General features: G+C 36.8%; 1 protein-coding gene across 1 annotated transcript; it reads right to left on the reverse strand.

Moving 5' to 3' along the window:
• Nucleotides 1–420: 420 nt before the first annotated feature.
• Nucleotides 421–17,108, reverse strand: LOC135615157 (probable metal-nicotianamine transporter YSL6). The gene is made up of 7 exons (XM_065113287.1): nt 16,586–17,108; nt 16,129–16,301; nt 15,239–15,336; nt 6,145–6,282; nt 5,232–5,421; nt 2,698–2,830; nt 421–1,686 (listed from the first exon to the last, which is right to left on the reverse strand). Exons 1-7 carry the CDS (start codon nt 16,938–16,940, stop codon nt 761–763), a joined length of 2,013 nt encoding a protein of 670 aa, XP_064969359.1. The 5' UTR covers nt 16,941–17,108; the 3' UTR covers nt 421–760.
• Between the last annotated feature and the right edge of the window lie 1,284 nt (nt 17,109–18,392).

Genomic DNA, 18,392 nt, shown 5'->3' on the forward strand with positions numbered 1-18,392 from the left:
TATATATATGCTACATTTGGCAAGCCAAATCTTACCATGTAGCAAAGTCAACTTTTGATCAAGATTGGGGAATCTATATAAAAACTAAAGTCATTTGGCAAATATTAAAGTTTAGTGGCAACAATCAAAGATTGCATCAAATTTCAAGATAAATGGAATTTGGTGTTGCTATATATCGCAAACCCAACTTAAATAGCAGATTCATCCAGATACAAGCTACTTTGACAGGATACAGAAAGTAAGCAGCACCCAGATATCATTTCTTTTCTTAATCCAGTAAATCGAATCCGGAATCACCAGTTCAGATCCCCTGTTATTGTTTCCAAAAACACATTCTTCCAATCATCCAAACGACATAAATGGGCAAAGGTTTTCTATGATAAAAGCCACCTCAAGCACACGTGATAAGCATACTTAAAATTGTGGAAAGAATAAGGTGATCTATATATTCCCCTTCGGTTATACAATATGGTATTTATAACCAATTAATTGTCATGCCCATTTACAGATCACACCAAAGCATACAACATGATATAGTATCCCAGCCACAGCATCTTTTTTGCTGTAGGAGCAAAGTACATGCAGATTGGAGGATCAATCCTAAAGATCCCCAAGTACACATCAATAAAAATCCTTTAGATAAAAAGAATAAGATGATCTTAGTATTTTCCTGAAGTTGCTAACCAATTAATTATAATGCCCATTTACAAATCACCAAAGCATACAATATGATATAGTATCCACAGCCACGGTATCTTTTTTAGCTGCTAGAAGCAAAGTACATGCAGATTGGAGGGTCAATCCTAAAGATCGACAGGATTGCAGATGGAACAGTCCAGATCCCATCACCACAAATCAAGCCTGATGCCACTGCTCCAGCATAGTCCTCCAACTCCTTTCGGTTCAACCTCTCCCATACAAACAAAATCACGGTCCCAACGAACATATCAATTGCAAAATATGCTCCTATGTAGAAGGGTATTGCCATTGCCATCGGTATCGGTATAAACTGGGAAACATTCTTCGGAGTTACATCCCTCAAAAGATTAATTATAAGCGCAGCTACAAAGAACACGGAACAGAGCTCCAGACAGTGCTTTGGCAGTGCCGAGAAGCCCTCGATACCCAGAATGGCCATTTCTCGGTAGATGACTGCATATGGAGCCTTGTACACACCATCAGGTGACCCAATATCGAAAGCAGTCCAATAGAGCCAGAAAGTAAGCGGAGCTATGATACAACCTAGTGCTGTCCCGATCAACTGGGATACAAACATGGATTTAGGAGAGGATAGGGTAAGGTAACCTGTCTTAAAATCCTGCATTAGATCGGCAGCAGTGGACACAATGGACATCATAACGCCACATGCAGCCAGCCCAGCTATGACACCACCCTTGCTTCCAACTAATGAGGCAAAAATGAAAAGTCCAATCTTCCCATAGGTTGAGGCAAGGCTCCAATCAGTGAGGCCAGTGCCATAGGAATTACAGAAGGCCAGTGCAGGGGCAAAAATGTAGCAAGCAAGGACTAGGTACCATTTCATTTGTGGAAAGATGTTTGGAATTGTTGCAGTGGATATAGCAGCAAGACCAATGTAACCAGAAGCTGCAAACCAGGATGGTATGCTGTCCTTGATGAATGTTTCATTCTGCAGCTTTTCCTCCAACAGCTTGGAGCTCTCGTCATCTGCACAAACAGAAGTTAATTAGCCAGGAAATTCAGATGAACTACTCTGACACATTATAAATATGGCAGAGATAAGGATGTTAATAATATTAAAAGGAGACACAAGGGTCAAAACATAATATTTAATGAAGGTCAACAACTCCTAAGATGAAATAGTAATGAGCAGAAGCTACAGGGTCATTGCTGGATTCTGCTGAAAAAGATTAGTTTAGAGTACCTAATAGGTTCAGAGATAAAAAAAGAGAAATGGCAGTGAATGTGGTTCTTGTAGAGAATCAATTAGTAACAGTTTGTGCGAAGACATGTTTATGGAAATTTGTTCTATACTGTTCCAATGTGAATCATTTTGAACAGTGATTTTCTAAATAACACTTATGGAAAGTCAAGTTGTCAAACCTGATAACATGTTAGGTGTATATTATTAAAAACCAGTCATATTCATCAGTTTATCTCTTCATTCCTACAGGCAACAAGTCTGATATGGAAGGACTTTGTCAATTCCTAATTTCATTTAGGCATGTCCATCCAAACAGTTGGCGGCCAGAAGTCCAACCAACAAGCATCTAGAATAAGCCAACCAGCAAGAGGACTTAATAAGATAGTATTGGCATCTATAGGGGAGATTTGATCCATTTATTCTGTTATGGAAAAAGGATAACAAAGAGAGGGCAAGAAGAGGGACAGAAGTAGGGGTGGGGGAAGAAGAGAGATTGCACAAGCTGCAGAACAATAATCTGAACGAAGGATTTAAATCAATCCAAACAATATGGAAACAAAATGAAAAGCTCAATACTGACACAGTATCATTCATTCTTTAATTTTTCAATGGTACCAGATGATACAAGTCGGTATTGCACCTGGCAGTCTGTTAGGCCACCAAAACCAATATCAGACTGGTATATAAATTCTTAAGTTAAACAAAGTGATTCTTTCAGCTCCATTTGTTTGACCATTGTTTATGGAGAGGGAAAATGAATATTGTATCTACAGTATATTAATGAAATAAGTTACCTTGGTGAGGAGTTACAAGGGGAAGGCTTGTCTGCTTTGAGCTTGCATTCAAAATTTCCTTGGCAGTTATGACGACAATTTTAATTAAGTTGTAGAGACCATCTCCAAGGATAAGAGAGATGGCAATGAAAACCTGAACACAGATAAATTTAGTAATTATAAATTTGAGTACGTAACTGCTTATGTAATAAGCTAAACAAAAACAAGAAATTCAAAAGTACCTAAGTTTTTGCTAAAACTAACAATCCCATTGATATAGAATAATTGTCAGAGCAGATGCAACAAACAAATCATAAAAGGCAGAAGTACAAGGTTAGAACAACCAAGGGGTACTGGTTTAGGTTCTTAGTGATAATTGAGGTAAGATGGGAATTTCTCATACATGTTTCAAAAGGTAGTTCATATATATTTATCGCTTCAAAACTTGAAATGAGCCCTATGTCTCTCAGAAACTCCAAATTCATTGAGTTGAACTAGCTGTTAGAAATATTATGAGCTGACCATAAATGAAGGTCAATGAGCTGTATTAAGTAAGCCATACTAGGACATGAGTCCCACATGAATTCCCCAAGGGTAAGATCGCTCCTCAACTACCCGCCATGTAGCCAGACAACCTCACACTTTTCTCTTTCTCAAATCAACTGGCCTGTTCTACCCCTCTTCTCTCTACTCTCTCCTCTCTCCAATCGATCAACCGAACCAACCTAACCCTCTGTCCTCTCTCCCTACCAGTCCCAACCTGACCTGACTCATATGGTAAAATCCTATTAAAATTCTACTCTCCTTCCCAAATAAGCCTACCCAATCTCTAAATCCTCTTAATAGCTTCCTACCACCCTAATTTGGTGAACTCCAGCTCCTCTCCTCCCTCGTCAGTCACATCCTTATCCTCACCATCTCCACCTCCTTTCCTTCCTATTTGTCCCTCTTAATCAATCCTCTCTCAGTACTGAGGGCACTCTGTAACTGCCACTTGTGCTCTTAGCAAGGTACTGGATGATCCCTCATCATCACAAAGTCTGGTGCTACTTGCTCCCAAGAGTGGTACACACCATTGAGAGTACTGCTCAATTTGGTAAATAAGATTGCTTCCTTCTAGCCTCTGGTGATTTGTTTGTGTCAAAAAATGAAAAGCTTCAGTTGACTGCCTACAGATTATGTGAGACAAGTATGAAGGGTAACAGGTTAACGAGTTCACAAATAGAGAGATCCAAAGATAGTGTGATTTCAGTTAAATATGTGAATGGATCGGATCACTCAATAAAAAGGAAGGACCTTAAATGGTCATTAATATACCCTGTAACTTTTTAAATTGGTATATTGGTGGTTTGGACGTAAATGAAAATTCAAAATACTGCTACCCTCAAGGATAGCCATTAAATTTTGAGTTATTGAGGAATATGGGGCCCATTTTGAACTTTGAGAGATAAATCCAACATCTGTGACCCTTAAAGGGAGATGGATACAGTTTCTCTAATTAGATTATGTAAAATGGTATGCTTACCATGTCAATGACATCGGTAGTGGTTAGAATGTGTTAATGCTCTGAAAATATATCATGAAATGGGAACAAACAACTGCCCAATATACCATAATATAGTAGCGTAGGATTACTCTTTTCATATCATTTAAATTTCAACCTAAAATATCAGGTATTTATTGAAAGGATGAGTACTAAAGACAAAAATCACATACAAACGACAGAAAACAGAACAATCACTTGCATCAAGAGACCAAATGTTCAAAAGGCAAAGGCATAAAGAGGGACATTTTAAACTGCAATTCAGCAAGATAAACCTTAAAATGTAAGTTGTGGTGTCCACTTATTTTCCAATGAAGAAGCAACATATTAAAAAACAAGTAATAACAAAACAAGTCATGATTGCTAATTTTACTATAATATCAAACCAAATCCGTAATTTATGCTTCAGTACATAACAACAAATATTAACATAACTACAGAATTTGCCTCATATAGAAAACAACTAATTTTGTGAATGGTTTTCTCATTAACTAAGTTCTCAGAAGGAATAAAACAAATTCTGCCAGCACTAGAAACCCATATCCTCTCTGTTAGTACTTGGGCCAACAAAAACCAATCTGATGAATGTCTGAACAAATTTAAGGCCACTTGGATAGTTTCATTATGCCACTCATTGAATGCCATGTCAGTCTGGTTGGTAGTGTCTTCTGAAAATATTTGATAGATCTAGTACCAAGGTCATGTCGATTTAAGGAGGATAAACATCTCAAATTCTAAATGTTAAGCATGCACATTTCTTCAGTTTTACCATCTCCTCTCAGTACTACAATCAAATGTCATCCCTTGCAAAAGTGAAGAAACTACAATGTTCTAGTTGTTTTTGCACAAAGTTATATATATATATATATATATATATATATATATATATATATAAGTTCAATACAAGTTCTAGAACATAGAATTTTGAAGCTTACAATATCCCACAAGAAATTAATAAATGACTGGCACTAGGAATAATATTTAAATAAAACACACTAGAACTATGTTGTACCTTATATCCATAGAGACCTTTAAAGTCATTGCTTCCAAGGTTATCTGGATACCAATCCCCAGCTTTAGTAGTGATGAATGGCCAAAGGAAACCCCATGATATGATGGCTCCAAGTAGGACTGAGCAATTAACAATGTGCGGGCAGATAAGACCACAACCGACATATGTTGGACTGAAATCAAAATAAAATCTGCAATAAAGAATATAAAATATAATTAGATAACTAGCATATAGATGAGCACTCCCTAAGTGGTATAGAGAGTTTTGTTTGATGCCTGGATGTCTTTCTTTTTCACTCACATGCACTAGGAAGAAAAAGCAAAACACAGACATATGTGAATAACGTGTATGCTGCATTTAATATGAAGACATAGACTCAGAAGACATGGCACCCAATCTCATTTACCTATAAGTAAAGCATGAGATAGCTAGCACAGGAAGTCCATACTTGTCAATATGTATGCATAATTATGCACATGAAGAGAGAGTGATGCAGAAAAAAGGCATCAATATTAAGGAATAGATAGGCTGGAACAGCATAAGTAATTAATAATTAAATATGAACTGTCAGTCTTTTAGGACTAGATTTATTTAAATATTCATTTTCAGGGGCGTGGTCAGGTTAATTTGTGTCTCATGTTCAAATGGTTCAGGTTTAGGTCAATTAAGAATCAAAGGATTAATTTTTATTGGGCTTAAAGTACATTACAACGACTAGCTGAGATACTCTATTAAACATGGTCAATAGTCACAAGCATAAAAAAGCATAAAATGTTTAAGATCAAACCCCATGGCTTACATATAAGTGAAGAAGCATGGCTACAGCTAGACAATCCAAAGTTTCTCCCAACGACTCACACTTAGCAAATGCAAACAAAAAAAATGACAAAAGTTTGAGGCAGAAAATACTCACGTGTTCTTAAATGCTGCAAGTCCCAGGCTGGGAAAATTGTCAAAGCCACAGGAATCTCCTACTCCACTAAAGAACCATTTAAAGCAACTCCAGCAAAAACTTATGCTTAGATACTTTCCTAGGCAACGAACTTGTTTCCTGCAGTACATCACGTAAATATCAGCATATCTAAAGAGTCACATTATGGAGTTCATGTTGCTAGCAAAAGGTGTTTTGTTGATTCTATCTGTGACTGAATCTTGCATCAGAAGGACCTGAAAATCTAATTCACTAACAACTGTCAGTTAACTTTCTCCTCTTGACCGTCCAGAAAACAAAACACATGTATTTGCCAATTTATCAATGAAATGGAAGATGATAAAATTAAACAAAGGGTTTTATAACTAGTTTTTGTATAAGATCAACACTTCTACCTTTTAAACCTCCTAAACACTATAAGAAAAAAAATAAGATATCATATCTTTGTAAAAAATGACGGGGCTATAGTTTATATTTTAAAATGTATAGTTTGCAGCAGATATACTCTGAGTTCTTTTTTTCATTTTCTGGTTCAAGCTAAAACATATAGATGACTTCAAAGTTAAGAGGGAGCTGGACATGACATAGAAATGGGTATTTCTTTGGTTTGAACCTATTAACTGTCACATCCTAGATTTATAAAAAAAATAAATCATCATTTTATTATTTATAATTTACAGAAGACACTTCTTTTTTTTCATTCTTAAATTCAAATATCAATCTTTACAATAGTAAATATTTTATTAACTAAAAAAATAATCACATTATCTTGGTAAGACTACAAGTGACGAAAGAGTCTCTTCCACCCAAGCCTCAGATCTATTACATAGTAGTAGATTACTCTGAAAATAAATATAAGATAAAAACATATTAGCAGCAACACATGTTGATAGGAACCTCTGAAAAATCATAAAAATAATCTTCAATATTCATGAAACATATACAAATATCAATAATTTAATATTAAATGATAATATATCGATTCATTATAAAACTCATATCAGAAAAATAATAATTATTATTATATAATAAACAAAATCATGTATCAGTCACATGCAATACATACATAATAGTCAGATAATAAAGACGTACATCATACCCAGTGGCGCACTCTCCCAACAACGGATAAAGAGGCATACTCCACGGTATAGATTCCTCCCAACAGCGAAGGGAGAAAACCCATATTAAACTCTTAATAGCAAATGAAGTAGTATCCCTCACCCGCTCAAGTGAGTACATATTCCTCCCAATAGCAGATGGAGGAACCGTCTAATCGTCACGTTTAACGGCCCACTAATCCCTGAAGAGAATCGCCTTACCTGCCCTCGATAAGGATACATAAATAACCATGATCATTCATTCATATTCATTCATTCATCCATGCATCCATCCAAGAAATAGTTTGATACAATACTATGAAGGATCATGTTTGATGTATGATATGTTAGACTATATCCATTAGTGGCTCTGTACTATGATGAGCCCGTAGCTCCTTTCACAGGTTGCACTTCCAATGTGGATCACTAACATAGTCACATATACTATATGAAAATAATTATAACAATATCATAAACATAAAAAAATTAAAAAATCAATAATTATTTCCAAATAATACCTTCAGATAAAACTTTTAAGTTCATCAAATTATAAAGACATAAGACATCAATTTCTCAATAGTCCTCAATCAACTAGAATTCTAATTAGAATAGCCCAATTGACTTGAACCAAACTCAATTCAATTAGAACCTAACAGAACCAACCTCAAATCCTTATAGAACTGATTTGGAATTACCCTAGATTGGTCTCATTTAAATTTGATTGATTTTCATTAGGTCAAATAGGTTTAAACTAGTCACGTTGGTCTAGAATCACCCTAAACCGGTTTGAATTGATCAAATATATCTGATTCAATCAATTAACGAGCTCAATCACCCTAAACTAGTCACGTTGGACTATGTCATATAATGCTAGCCAAACTGAATCGATCCATTTGAGTCTTGGACGGGTCACGTGTGCTGCACGTGCTTGTCCCAAGTAATAGGTTGGGCTGAGATACAACGGACTGAATAGAGGATGATAGTATGTTTAGCACCAATTGTATAGTTATGTCGACCTAACTTCACAAACTGGGCTTAACCTCACTCACAATTTAGGCTGAGCCTTGCCACTGAACTAGATCATGCTTGGCTCGCGGGTTGAGTCATGCTTAGACACATGAGTTGAGGTTGTGTCTAACCACATGGACTGAGTCGTACCTGCCACATAAGCTAGACCATGTCTGGCCACATGGGTTAGGTCGTACCTTGCCACATGGATTGGGTCATACATGACCACATGGGCTAGGTCATGTCTAGCTACATGGGTTCGATCAACCTTGCCATATGGGCTGTCCCACATGGCCACATAGGCTGGTGTTAGAACCCTTGCAGATTCTAAACTTGGGGTTGATCTCTTTAGGGGATCGGCCTCCTTGGAACTCTATAGGGGTTCCTCCCTCCAAGTTACTGCTCAAATGCTGCAGAAAAGATTCATCTATTGCTTATGAAAAGAGGAGGAATACATGACTATTTATAGGGCTTCTAAACCCTAACTCCTAATAGGACTCCTACTTAAGACTCCTACTTCTAACCAACTCCTAATATGACTCCTACTTAAGACTCATATTTCTTTACAACTCCTAATTCTTAAGACTCCTATTCTTTTACAACTCCTAATTCTTCTCTAAGAAACAACCTCCTACATGAATGCCCCTTTCAATTAGGACTCTCCTAGCTAGAGTCCTAACAGAATGTCCCTCTCAATTAGGACTCTCCTAGCTGGAGTCCTAACAGTTTTACATGAATGTCCCTCTCAATTAGGACTCTCCAAGCTAGAGTCCTAACAGACCTGCCCTCTTCAAATCAGCCTTGTCCTCGAGGCTGATGATTCGTGAATTCTGGGAATTTGATCTTTAAGTCGTCATAGTTCTCCCAAGTGGCATCTTCTATTGGTAGGTTCGCCCACTGTATTAGCACTTCATTAGTGGGTCGTCGTCGTCGAGTCATAATCCGTCGATCAATAATGGCACTTGGCTGGGTCTGGAGTTCTCTTTGGGTAGTCACATTTTGGTGGGTGGCTTTGGGCTGTCTCCAAGCACCTATTTACAACTTCTATCTGGCCATCGATTTATGGGTGATATGTCGCACTCCTTTTCAATTTAGTACCCTGCATATGGAATAACTTTGTCCATAATTTGTCACAAGCACAATGCGTCCCTTATAGCATAATTCTTTTGAGTCCCGATTGTAATGAGCCACGGAGCTTGGTGCTTCCTCTAATTTTTTTTTTTTTTTTTTTTGATCTTACTGGTCTCCGAATCTTCCTGTCATTCCATCTTAATATCCTCAAGGAAGTCGCTGGTTGGAAGTAAAACGATCGAAAATTCAGCTTGCTCATGTAGCTGCGAAAGCACATCTGCAAGAACATTCTCTTTCCCCTTTTTGTATGTTATTTCATAATCAAATCCAAGAAGTTTTGTTACCCATTTTTGCTGCTTAGGGGATTATATCTTTCGCTCCAAAAAGTACTTGAGGCTTTTATGGTCGGTTTTAATTTGAAATCGTCGACCAATCAAGTAGGGTCTCCACCTCGTTGTTGCGCGCATAATGGCAAGCATCTCCTTATCATATGCTGACTTATTTTGATGGGAGGGAGATAATGCCTTGCTAGTGTATATGAGTGGTTGACCATCTTGCATGAGAATGACTCCAATTCCGACTCCAGATGCGTCGGCCTCAATAATGAAGGGTCGGTTGAAATCTGGTAGTGTTAGCACCGGCGTCGTCGTCAGGGTTGCCTTAAGTTTGTCGAATGCAGCGGAGGCTCTGTCCGACCATTGGAAGACATCTTTTTCAGTAAGGAAGTAAGTGGTGCACTGATCTCTCCATAGTTTTTCACGAACTTGCAGTAGTAGCCTGTTAAACCCAGAAAGCCATGTAGCAATTTTATGTTCCACGGGGTCAGCCAGTTTTGCATTGCTCCAATTTTGAAGGGGTCTACTGCCACACCTTCCTCTGATATGATATGCCCAAGATATTCCACCTTCTTATGAAGAATGCAAAAATTCATAGTGGTTGTTGTGTATTCAAAAGGTGATTTTCGGTATATCTTCTTCGCATACTCGTATTTGATGATACCCGGATCGAAGGTCCAGCTTTGTGAAGATTTGTGCTCCCTTAGCAACTCATCTACTACTGGAATAAGGTATTTATCCTTGATGGTTATGCAATTGAGAGCTCGGTAATCAACACATAATCGCCATATTCCATCCTTCTTTCGTATGAGGAGCACCGGTGAAGAGTAGGGGCTGCAACTTGGCCGAATAACTCCTATTTTGAGCATTTCTTTTACAATCCTTTTTATTTCATCCTTCTGGAGATATGGATATTGATATAGCTGAGCATTTGCTGGAGATTTGCCTGGAAGAATCATTATACAATGATCATGCCGGCGGGTAAGAGGTAGGTTGCGCGGTTCGTCAAATATATCTGAAAATTCAGCAAGCAAAGGAAGTAGATTTGGATCTTCAAATTTTGTTAGCTCTCCCTTAGTTTGTTGCTCAAGTTGTACCAAAAAGCCGCTGCATGCTTTATGCAAAACCTTCTCCATTTGTTGTGTGCAAATCGTCGTTACGTCGCCCTCACGTTTCCCGTGCAGTATCACCTGTTTCTCCTTACTGTAAAATTTTATAATTAGTTGCATAAAATTCCAAGAAATATCACCTAATGTCATCAACCATTTAATTCTGAGTATGGCCTCATGATCATCAAGAGGGAGGAGGAAGAAATCTGCAATTATCTCTTGGTCCTGCAACAACAGTTTCACCTGCGGGCACCTATGATCACACTTCAAAATCCGTCCGTTGGCGACCTTAACGACAAACCTGCTGCAATTCTCAATAGGTAAGTTCATATAGACAGCAACCTTACTGTTTAGGAAGTTATTAGTGCTACCCGTGTCGATGAGAACAGTGATCGATTGTTGTTTGAGAAGGCCTCCAACTTTCATCGTTTGTGGGATTGAGTAGCCAACTAGTGTATGTACCGTAACTTTGGTCGGTTGTGGCTCTTCTTCTGCATCTTCTTCTTCATGTTTAAGGCTCTCTTTTGGATGTTCAATGACCTCTTCTTCTATCGGTTCAATCATAAGAAGTCCCCCTTTACTACAGCGATGGTCACGACTCCACGGCTCATCACAATGCCAACATAACCCCTTCGCATATCGCTCTTGAAGCTCTTCTCTTGTTAACCTCTTTGGTGTAGGGACTTGGTCGAAAGTAGGGGGGCTAAGGGCTTCAATATTACTGGTTGAGGAGCGACCCTAGTCCTCCAAGCTTCATGGTTCAATTGCTCCTCTTGATGTCGTGCGAAGGAGATGGGTGCCATAAGCGTATACGGTTGTCGTGCTTTAACTTCTCCTCGGATCACCAGCTTCAAGCCCTCAATGAAGGTTCTCAATAGCTGTTTTTTAGACCAATCATGAGTTTGATTAGATAACCTTTCAAACCTGGTTTGGTACTCCTGAATGGTAGAGGTTTGTCGGATCTTTGCTAGTTGTCCGTCAATATTCTCGTAATCGGTTGGTCTGAAGCGGATCAGTAGTCCTTCTTTGAATTGTCGCCATGAAAGGACTCCATAAGTATGTTCAAACCAGTCAAACCACTATATAGCATCCCCTTCAAGATATATAGCTGCAATTTTCACCATAGATGCATCCGCGATTTTATGGTACCGAAAATATCGCTCCGCGCGCGAGATCCAACCAATTGGGTCTCCTTCTTCCCATCTAGGGAAGTCCACTCTCATGCATGGATAGTTGGGGTTGGTCATAGAGCTTCCCCTCTCTTGGAAGTCATATCTTTGGGCTTGGTATGATTGGGCAAAGCTCTCTTCTTGACATGATTTCTTCGGGCTTAGTGGTCGGCCCAATCTGAGTTCGGTAAAGAGCGTCCGAGTCTTATCCTCCATTCGCGCCTCCAAGGCTTCGAATTTAGCATTGATTACCTCCTTAGATGCCATAGTATATGCCTCCAAATCTATGATGTTAAGATCTCTCTTTTGTTGTTAGGTTAAAGGCATGTATAGGTTGAGAGAAGTGATGGTCGAAAGGGTTGGTATATTGGTGGATGTAGGCTGCGGTTTAGGCTTGTTTTGTGGCTATTTTGGGTGCAGTTTGAGGGTGTGGTTTGACAGAGTTTTAGGGCTGTGGATGAAAGTTTTGGATCTGTGGTAGATGGTAGCAAAGGTTTGACAGAAATAAGTGGAAGTTGCAGCAAGTATGTGCTGTCTTGTAAGAGCAGAATTGTCGTCGAAGAAACAACGATTTCTCGACGTAATTTCCACCAAAAACTTGAGAGAATTGCGGAGAAAATTGATAGCAAAATTACAGTTTATATGACAGCAAGGATATCTAATTTAATCAAGAAAATTTCGACAATATAACAGCAAGGAAATTGGTGCAAGTTGCGATAGCAGAATTCTCGTCGAGAAATTTCAGCGGGTTACGATGAAAATTTGCAACAACACAAAATCAGTTTTTTGAGATAAATTTCTTTATAGATCAATTTTAAATGGAAGCCAAGATGATATATGAAGTGTATAAGAAATTTCATTCAAAAAAGATTGCAAATAGATGGGTTAAGGGAACAATATGCCGCTGAAATTTTCTGCAGCACAGATTTTTAAGTATAGCAGATTGGACGTAAAATATCAGTAGTTTATATTGAGAATTTTTTGATAAAACCAAAGGGAAATCCACTGTTAGGAAGTGTCAAAGCTATCATAAAAATTTCGTCGAGATTTGGATAAAAACAATATAGTATCAAGATCGAACAAACAGTGCTATGTGGCTGAAATTTTATAGTGCAGATTTTCAAGTATAGCAGATTAGACGTAAAAAATCAATGGTTTATATTGAGAATTTTTTGAAAAAACCTAAGGGAAATCTGCTGTTAGGAAGTGTCAAAGATGTCATAAAAATTTCATAGAAATTTGGATAGAAAAAGCACAGTAGCAAGATCAAACAGATGGTGCTATGCGACTGGAATTCTGCAATGTATCTTTCGTCATAGAGATGAAAACTTTGTGACGAAAGGTTTATGCAGCAATATAGGAATAATTTTTTTTTTTTGGATTTTCGAATAAGGATAACTAAATTGTAGCAGTAGTAAGGTAGGAAACCAGAACCTGTTGCAATTCACGGGGAGATCAAAGGATGATCCGCAGTGGTGGAGATGATGGCGGAATTCGGCGACGATCTTTTAAGCAATTATGGGAATTGCTTTGGGTGGTTGTGGAGGGTTGATGGATGGCTGTGGAAGGGCAGCGAGACGCCAAGAACGCTGCTCTGATACCAGGTGTTAGAACCCTTGCAGATTCTAAACTTGGGGTTGATCTCTTTAGGGGATCGGCCTCCTTGGAACTCTATAGGGGTTCCTCCCTCCAAGTTGCTGCTCAAATGCAGCAGAAAAGATTCATCTATTGCTTATGAAAAGAGGAGGAATACATGACTATTTATAGGGCTTCTAAACCCTAACTCCTAATAGGACTCCTACTCAAGACTCTTACTTCTAACCAACTCCTAATATGACTCCTACTTAAGACTCATATTTCTTTACAACTCCTAATTCTTAAGACTCCTATTCTTTTACAACTCCTAATTCTTCTCTAAGAAACAACCTCTTACATGAATGCCCCTTTCAATTAGGACTCTCCTAGCTAGAGTCCTAACAGAATGTCCCTCTCAATTAGGACTCTCCTAGCTAGAGTCCTAACAGTTTTACATGAATGTCCCTCTCAATTAGGACTCTCCAAGCTAGAGTCCTAACAGCTGGGTCCTACATAGCTATAGAAGCTGGGTTGTACCCGGCCATATGGGCTAAATCATATATGACTAAATGGGTTGGGCCAACCTGGTCTGGCAAATCAACCTAACTCAAGTCAAACCCCGATTAGACTCCTCTTATCAAATTAGATTTTAATATTTTAAATTATTAAAAAATAACTCAAATCCATGAATTAAAGAATTTAAATTTATGATCTTAAATTTAAAACTAATTAAATCATAGAAATTCACACATAATTCTTAAAACACAGATATATCGAATTAGATAAATTAAACCTATTATGATAATCCAAAAATAAATATTTTAATAATTAAATTAATCTTAAAATTCACTTATGCTTAAAAGATCATTATAAGTCAAATAATCATTCTAACATCATAAATCAATCATCATTATTTATTACTCATAAAATTTCGAAATTAAAATATTATTATGCATTATAAAATTATAACAATCCTAATATCAAAGATTTCAAAACATGAATCAATGCTGATTAGAAAAGAATAAAGGATCTTACCTCTCCACAATCCTTCCATTGCCAAGCTACGTGTGGAATGAGAGAGGAGAAGCCTCTTTTATGTAGGAGAAGATGAGAGCTCCCCGAAAGATATATAATAATTTATTTTATTTATTTATTTTTATTTTGCTTTCACTCACAAAGATAAAAATATAATATTCATTTCTTTTGATTCACACACAAAAATAGAATATAAACAATTTACTTCCTAAAAATCAAATCACTCATTAAGAAATAAATCAATTAATAATTTAATTGATTGGTAAAATTCTTAGCTTGTCCACATAATGAAGGAAATCAATTTTAATCATTTCCGTAACCATACTACACAAACAAGAAAGTTAATAATTTAAATAAAGCAATACATTATTTATAGTAATTAATTTATGTTAAGGGAGAAAATTATCGATGATTACATTAATAACCTTATCATCTACTACACCTGTGAAAGACTTTTAAAAACATATACTACCAAGTAACAACAATAATAGAAGTTCAAAAAATCAAATAAGCGACCAAGATATTTAAGTGGAAGCGGTGTCTATGTTGTCTAGAATACTTGAGATGTTTCGGAGGCATGCTCATACATAGAAAGTCAAATCAATAATTAGATATTACTGGAACATTTGCATCATCTAATTTTCCTGTAACTTAGTAGTGCTCAACATATATCTTACTCAGCGAGCTCTGCTCCAGTGTTAGTGTGAAAACTGTTTATCAACAAAGCTGTAGCTGTCCCACTAGGGTATGTTAGCTTGTAATCAATAACCATAACCTGCAACATCAAAATAAGAAATAGATAGCATGCTTGCTAGAAATTTATTAAAAATATCAAATTATTAACAGAAACTTTTACAAAAGCATCACATGATAACTTTAAGATATAATATATCATACCATTTCAGAACTTATTATCCTCACACCTCACGTTGTCATGAACCATAACATTGAAAACATATGCTGATAACTTATAAAAGAATGGATCCGAGCTTATCTATCCCAGGTCTCCTATTTGTCTCCATATCAAATCAAGACCCGCACATGCATCTAACAACATTTCACATTTTTGTGTCCAAGCAACATTAATCCTAAAATGTGTTGGTTATTAGTGCTTATGCATATTATTCTGTTCAAATAGACAAATATTAGAACCTAAATCTTAAATTGTTGGTATCTAGAGACTGAATTACAAGTGTACAATAGTCAATAGCATTAGCCTTATATAGACTAAGTCATATTTTCTAACACCAACTTCCATTCTGCTTTATGTGAGATCTCTTTTTCAAAATTCATTCCTTAAGTTTGATAGTAACTTTGAAGAACTTCAGAGATGCATCAAAACAAATCAAAATTTGCTTGGTACCTCGGTCATAAATTAGTTCTAGCATATCTAAACAAAATATTTTTGGTTTGGAGCTCACATAATCCATGAGATATATTACAACATAAAACATATCATTTCACACCATATATATCCAAATTAAGGAATAGATATGAAACAAATACAATGGAATAGATATTCACAGCAATTAAGTTCCAGAATTAAATTATGACAAATTCACAATACCTTGCGTAACGCCACAAGGCTAAATAGCCCAAGGAAACTCACAACGAACATGAAACCAATCATCCAACTCAAAGAAGGATTTTTAACATCTTCTTCCTTGTTACCAGGATAATCAGCTCCTATAAGTTCATACGTTCTTTGATCCATTGAGAGCATATATGACCCAAAACCCCCTGTCGAGGAGATATTCGTTAATAGCCTTATTTAATTGAAGCCCAAATGTCCATCCATAAAACATATTATTCACAAGAATCAGCTTTTTCATTCAATTGCTACCACAGAACTTTAGTAGCCTATATGCAACCTAATCACAAAAACACCAAGCACCGGACCCACCACCAAGATCCCATCTTTATTCAAAGAAAAAAATAGAAGCCCACTCAACAAAATTCCACGCACAATGAAAAACAAACAAATCCCAAATTAAAAGCACAATTATCAGAAAGGAGCCAATTACCGCTGAAGGCCAATCCATAGCAGGCCACGACGCACGTTTGGATCACCGTGTTCTCCTGCCTCGTGAACGGCTTTACGCACAGCCCGATTCTCGACGCGAATTCTGTCCAGCTCTTGATGAAGAAGAACCCCAGGAGGCCGGCGGCCACATTGAGCGACGGGATCACTCCCACCGTGAGGTTGAGCTTGTGGGTGATGATGCAGAAGAGAGCCCCCAGGACGGCGCTCACCAGCAGGCCCCTGACGGTGATCTGCTCCCTCCAAGGCGGGATCTTTTCCCCACAATCGAGGTTCTTTTTCTCCGGCGACAGGAGCGGCTCCGAGATCTCCACGGCGGAGGCCACCTCCGTGCCCATCACCAAGCCGATGTTCAGGATTTGCCCCCGGCGGGGTGGGGGGGTGGTGGAAGGAATCGATGGAGGAGGAGGATCTCTATGGGAGTGCACGAGAGCTTCGTCGGAACAGAGGCGTGGAGCGATGGATGGGAGAGGATTAGGTTACTTGGACGGTGACGTGAAGGAATAACCCACCTTTGTCTCCGATTCATCACTATAAACAAAGAATTATGCAGTTTGATTTTATAATCAATTTATTTAAAATAATCTTTTAAATACCTAAAATATCCTTTGTTTCTTTTATTATTTTACTCCTAATTTCCAACTCCTAAATTTAGAGGGCAAACACAAAAAGTTACCAATTTAATATATATATATATATATATATATTATGTTTATATTTATATTTATATCTGTACAATATTTTTATTTAATATTGCATTGAGTTTAATTATATATTTGCAGGTTTCTGAGTTATATATATAATATATTTATGTATGTATATATTTGTAATTTTATTAATAATAAATGGCTGATAATATTTAAAAAAACTCATCAATAAAAGATTAATATGGTGTTAAATTGACCATTGAGATTTTTCAACTAGGAGGCAATCATAGTTTGTCGCTGTAATAGGTTAACCTTTTAGAGCATGTTCCAATACCAAGCCATCTCAAGGCAAAACGATCCCTCGATGTACACTTACAGAAGACATTGGCTTGATTACGTGAAAAAGGAAAACTTAGTTTACATAGATTGAGATGTGAAATCATGATATGGTACAGCAAGAAGCTAAACTTGAGAATTGAGATTTCATGTGAAGTTTTCGTTCCAGTTTTAGAAAAGAATATTATCATAGAATAGCATGATTTTGACTTACCACATTAGGCCAATGTGAGCTGTCTTAGTCGCCCAATTTGATGTAGATTTAGATAAAATGAATGTCACATCCAACAAGTATGGGATATCGACACGATCAAATCTGTGGACAAGGAATCATTTGCTAAATCAATAGGTAAATTAATTGAACGACAAATATAGATTTTTTTAAGTAAATTATAATTATATATTATATTTTAAATGTTTATATACGTAATATAATAAAATATGTTTATAATTAGAAGATTTAAATATAAAATATCTTTGACAATAAACAAGGTATTCAAGATATTTTTAATTTTTGTAAAGTTTTAAATTATATAGTTAGTGAAGTGTCTGTCGGCCGATTGTCATGTTTTTTATTTTTATTTTTTTGAACGATTGATTTGATTAGAGTTTTATAATGCATACATATATGCATGCATTATTAAAAATAGACACATTGATATAATATCAATCATGCATCTAAAATATTAGCTTAGTGCAAACGTACATACCAAGAGTTAACGATTAGAAATATCAACTATTATATTTAACTAAAATATTGATCTATTAATGATATACAACTCCCAATTGTCAAACAGATAAAATTTG

This window comes from Musa acuminata, chromosome BXJ2-6 (genome assembly GCF_036884655.1).
Source record: "Musa acuminata AAA Group cultivar baxijiao chromosome BXJ2-6, Cavendish_Baxijiao_AAA, whole genome shotgun sequence".
NCBI classification, from domain to species: Eukaryota; Viridiplantae; Streptophyta; class Magnoliopsida; order Zingiberales; family Musaceae; genus Musa; species Musa acuminata.

Bases quoted from the DNA above. Each gene is read 5' to 3' on its own strand.
- LOC135615157 (XM_065113287.1), bottom strand. From the start codon at position 16,940: ATGGGCACGGAGGTGGCCTCCGCCGTGGAGATCTCGGAGCCGCTCCTG. The intron at 6,283-15,238 runs GTAAGATATATG...GATGTACTGCAG, and splicing joins ACTGGAGCAGAGCTCGCTGA to GAAACAAGTTCGTTGCCTAG. The intron at 5,422-6,144 runs GTGAGTATTTTC...TCTTTATTGCAG, and splicing joins CTTGCAGCATTTAAGAACAC to ATTTTATTTTGATTTCAGTC.